At 29.2% G+C, this 2,890-nt stretch overlaps 1 protein-coding gene across 1 annotated transcript; it reads right to left on the minus strand.

The window, feature by feature from the left end:
- Window positions 451-1,780, minus strand: LOC107628287 (probable membrane-associated kinase regulator 3). The gene has a single exon (XM_016331037.2). The coding sequence runs from the start codon at window positions 1,634-1,636 to the stop codon at window positions 599-601; it is 1,038 nt and encodes a 345-aa protein (XP_016186523.1). The 5' UTR covers window positions 1,637-1,780; the 3' UTR covers window positions 451-598.

Genomic DNA, 2,890 nt, shown 5'->3' on the forward strand with positions numbered 1-2,890 from the left:
AAATGACTGAAACACTAATATATTAGTACATTTAAAATTTTTTTAATAATATGATATAAAATTGAACCAAAAAAATATATATTAATGCTGGACAACTCAATAATACTTGTGTTAACTCAAGCATCAACAAAACTCCATTGGAAAATAAAATAGCATCTCAATTGAAATTAATGAAATTAAAATATCATTTTTTTAATTTTTCTCTTTACACACTTTTTTTTGGGGGTTAACAGACATATTTTTTTTGTTAGGATGAATCTTTAATCTAAAAATTAGATTAATTTAAAAATAAAAATTAAATTGATATTATTTTAATTATAACGTTTTTATAATAATACACATATTTTATTTATAGTGCAAACAAAATAATTATAAATGTATCTCATTTACAGTGTAAATGAGATATGTCAATGTGATATAAATGGATTAATACACTACAAATTATATATTTTGCTAAATAAAATAATTTATTTAAAAAAAAATTCCATTACAGAGTGGTTATAAAATCTGCTGCATACACATGGCTTCTAAAAATTGAATTCAAGACATGACGTCTAAACATTCCGAAGAACTCTACTTTTATAAGTGTGATGGTTAATTAATTAACCTCTCTTCTAGGAATGGTAGGTAGTAATTCTTCATTTTCTTGTTTCCCACAAATTGCAACTTTTGAGGAAGCAAATTTTTGCTGAGACTTCTTGCAATGTGCAATGGCACCTTCAATTGAACCTTCAATCTCACAATTATTTGCAGCATTGATGATGTTCCTTTTGAAAATTTGCAAATCATTATTATTATACCCTGATGAAGAACTGAATGAGAAAGATGAAGAACATGAACTTGACCCAGATGAAGATGTTGATAAAGATGAAGACTTTGATGGACCACAATGCCGCTGAACCACCCCAGAAAAAGATCTTCTACCATGGATGCTACTAAACTCATCATCTTCAAGAATGTTCATCCCAAATTGGTGGTTGTTCTTCTTGTTCTTCATCTTCAAATCCTGACACTCTTTGCATCTTGAAGAACCAGATGATGCTTTGGTGAAGAACAAGGATCTAATGTAAGACCTTGAGTTCTTGATCCTTTGACCCACAATAATCTGCTTCAGCTTCTTTGACCATGAAGAAGAAGAAGAAGAAGATTTCTTATTATTTGGAAGAAGAACATTGCTATTGTTGTTGATTTGAGAAGAAGAATTAGACCATTCAAATAAGTATTCATCTGGGGTTACAGCAAAATCACTGCTTAATCTGCATGATTCTGAAGGTGAAATAATGTTACTGAATGAATCATCAAAAAGGTGGTTGTTGTTGGTGTTGGTGTTGGTGTTGGTGTTGGTGATGATGGGAAAGTTGGAATCTTCCAAAGATGAAAATGACTTCACATTATGAAGAGGGAGTAGTTTTCCATTGTAGAAGAGTACATCAGCAACAGAAGCTGTTGAATCTTTCTCATTTGATGACAATGGAGTCATTTGGAATTCAAATTCTCTGCTGTAGCTTTTTTGTGGTGGACACAAGTTTGAAGAACAACAAGTGACTAATTCCATGTCAATGTAGTCTTCATTCACATGAACCAAAGTAGTAGTAGTAGTAGTAGTTGTTGTTGTTGTTGATTGTTTTGTGGCCATTTTTATTTCATGTGATTCTTGATCTCTTCTTCTATGTGTTAAACTTAAATGAATACTTTTGCTTTGGTTTGGAGTATGGAGATGCCTATATGGGAAATTGAGCAGAGAGAGAGAGAGAGAGAGTATAGGGGGTATGGTATTATTTGAAGTGATGATCTTTGCCAAACTTTGCAATATAAAAAGGACTATTTTTTCATTTTTAAATTTATTAAAAAATATATATTAACCCTTATCACCTCTCTTCTAAGTTCTACCATCTGAAATTTTGAATTACCTCTTTAAGTTATCAAAATGTTATTTGGACAACTCAAATAATCCATTTTCTTATAAAGTTGTAAGAGGTTAAATCCAAAACTTTTTTTCATATCACATGGCATTCTTGTAACTTCCCAGCCATGACTCATACAAATGAAATTTTCGAATAAAAACTACTTTTAGTATTGCCACATAGCAATAAAAACTACTTTTATTTAAAACTCTAATATCTAACACTAGAACAATTTGACAGTGTTGGCCTCAAATTATATAACTGAATCGTATAAATAGCATGTTATTTATTTATTAAAATAAAAAATATAAAAGCTTTTTTAATAATAATTTTAACATGTACTTTTAAGATATACAATAACTAAATCTTAAGAAAAAAAGAGTTTCAATTTTAAGTTAAGTGTTCATCAATGAAAATTTCATGTGATAGGATTTAAAATGCATGTTATTAAGACTTTTATGTTCAAGTTATTGGGATTGTTAGAATTTTTTTTGGTGAACAAATCATAAATATCTTTTTATATGTAAATATTTATTAAAGTTTGAGAAAACTGCTCCAATTTTAATTAGTACGATGATTGATGACTGATAATGAATTTCCCCAAGTTTTATCAACTAAAAAATCATGTGGTACTTCCCAAGCATGAAAGGTAGGTATTATTTTATAAGTGGAGTCATTACTTTACCAAATTAATTATTCCTCATTTTTTGTGTATAGGTGTTTAAAAAATAAAATGATTGACACCACATCATGCAATAGTTTGAATAATCCGGGGATCTAAAATTTGTGGTCCTGTTGTGACATGATGTTAAGACAATGTGAGGTGAATTATTTTTCTCTTTTTTCCCATTGAGATGTGAGAATATACTTTTAAGGCACTAGTTAGGAATGCATCATGAATGTAGGTGACTTGTCCACGCCAAATCAGGGTGTATTTGTTGTAGTTTTCACTTTCGAAAAAAAAATATATTTAGACTAAATAATTA

This window comes from Arachis ipaensis, chromosome B02 (genome assembly GCF_000816755.2).
Source record: "Arachis ipaensis cultivar K30076 chromosome B02, Araip1.1, whole genome shotgun sequence".
Taxonomy (NCBI): Eukaryota; Viridiplantae; Streptophyta; class Magnoliopsida; order Fabales; family Fabaceae; genus Arachis; species Arachis ipaensis.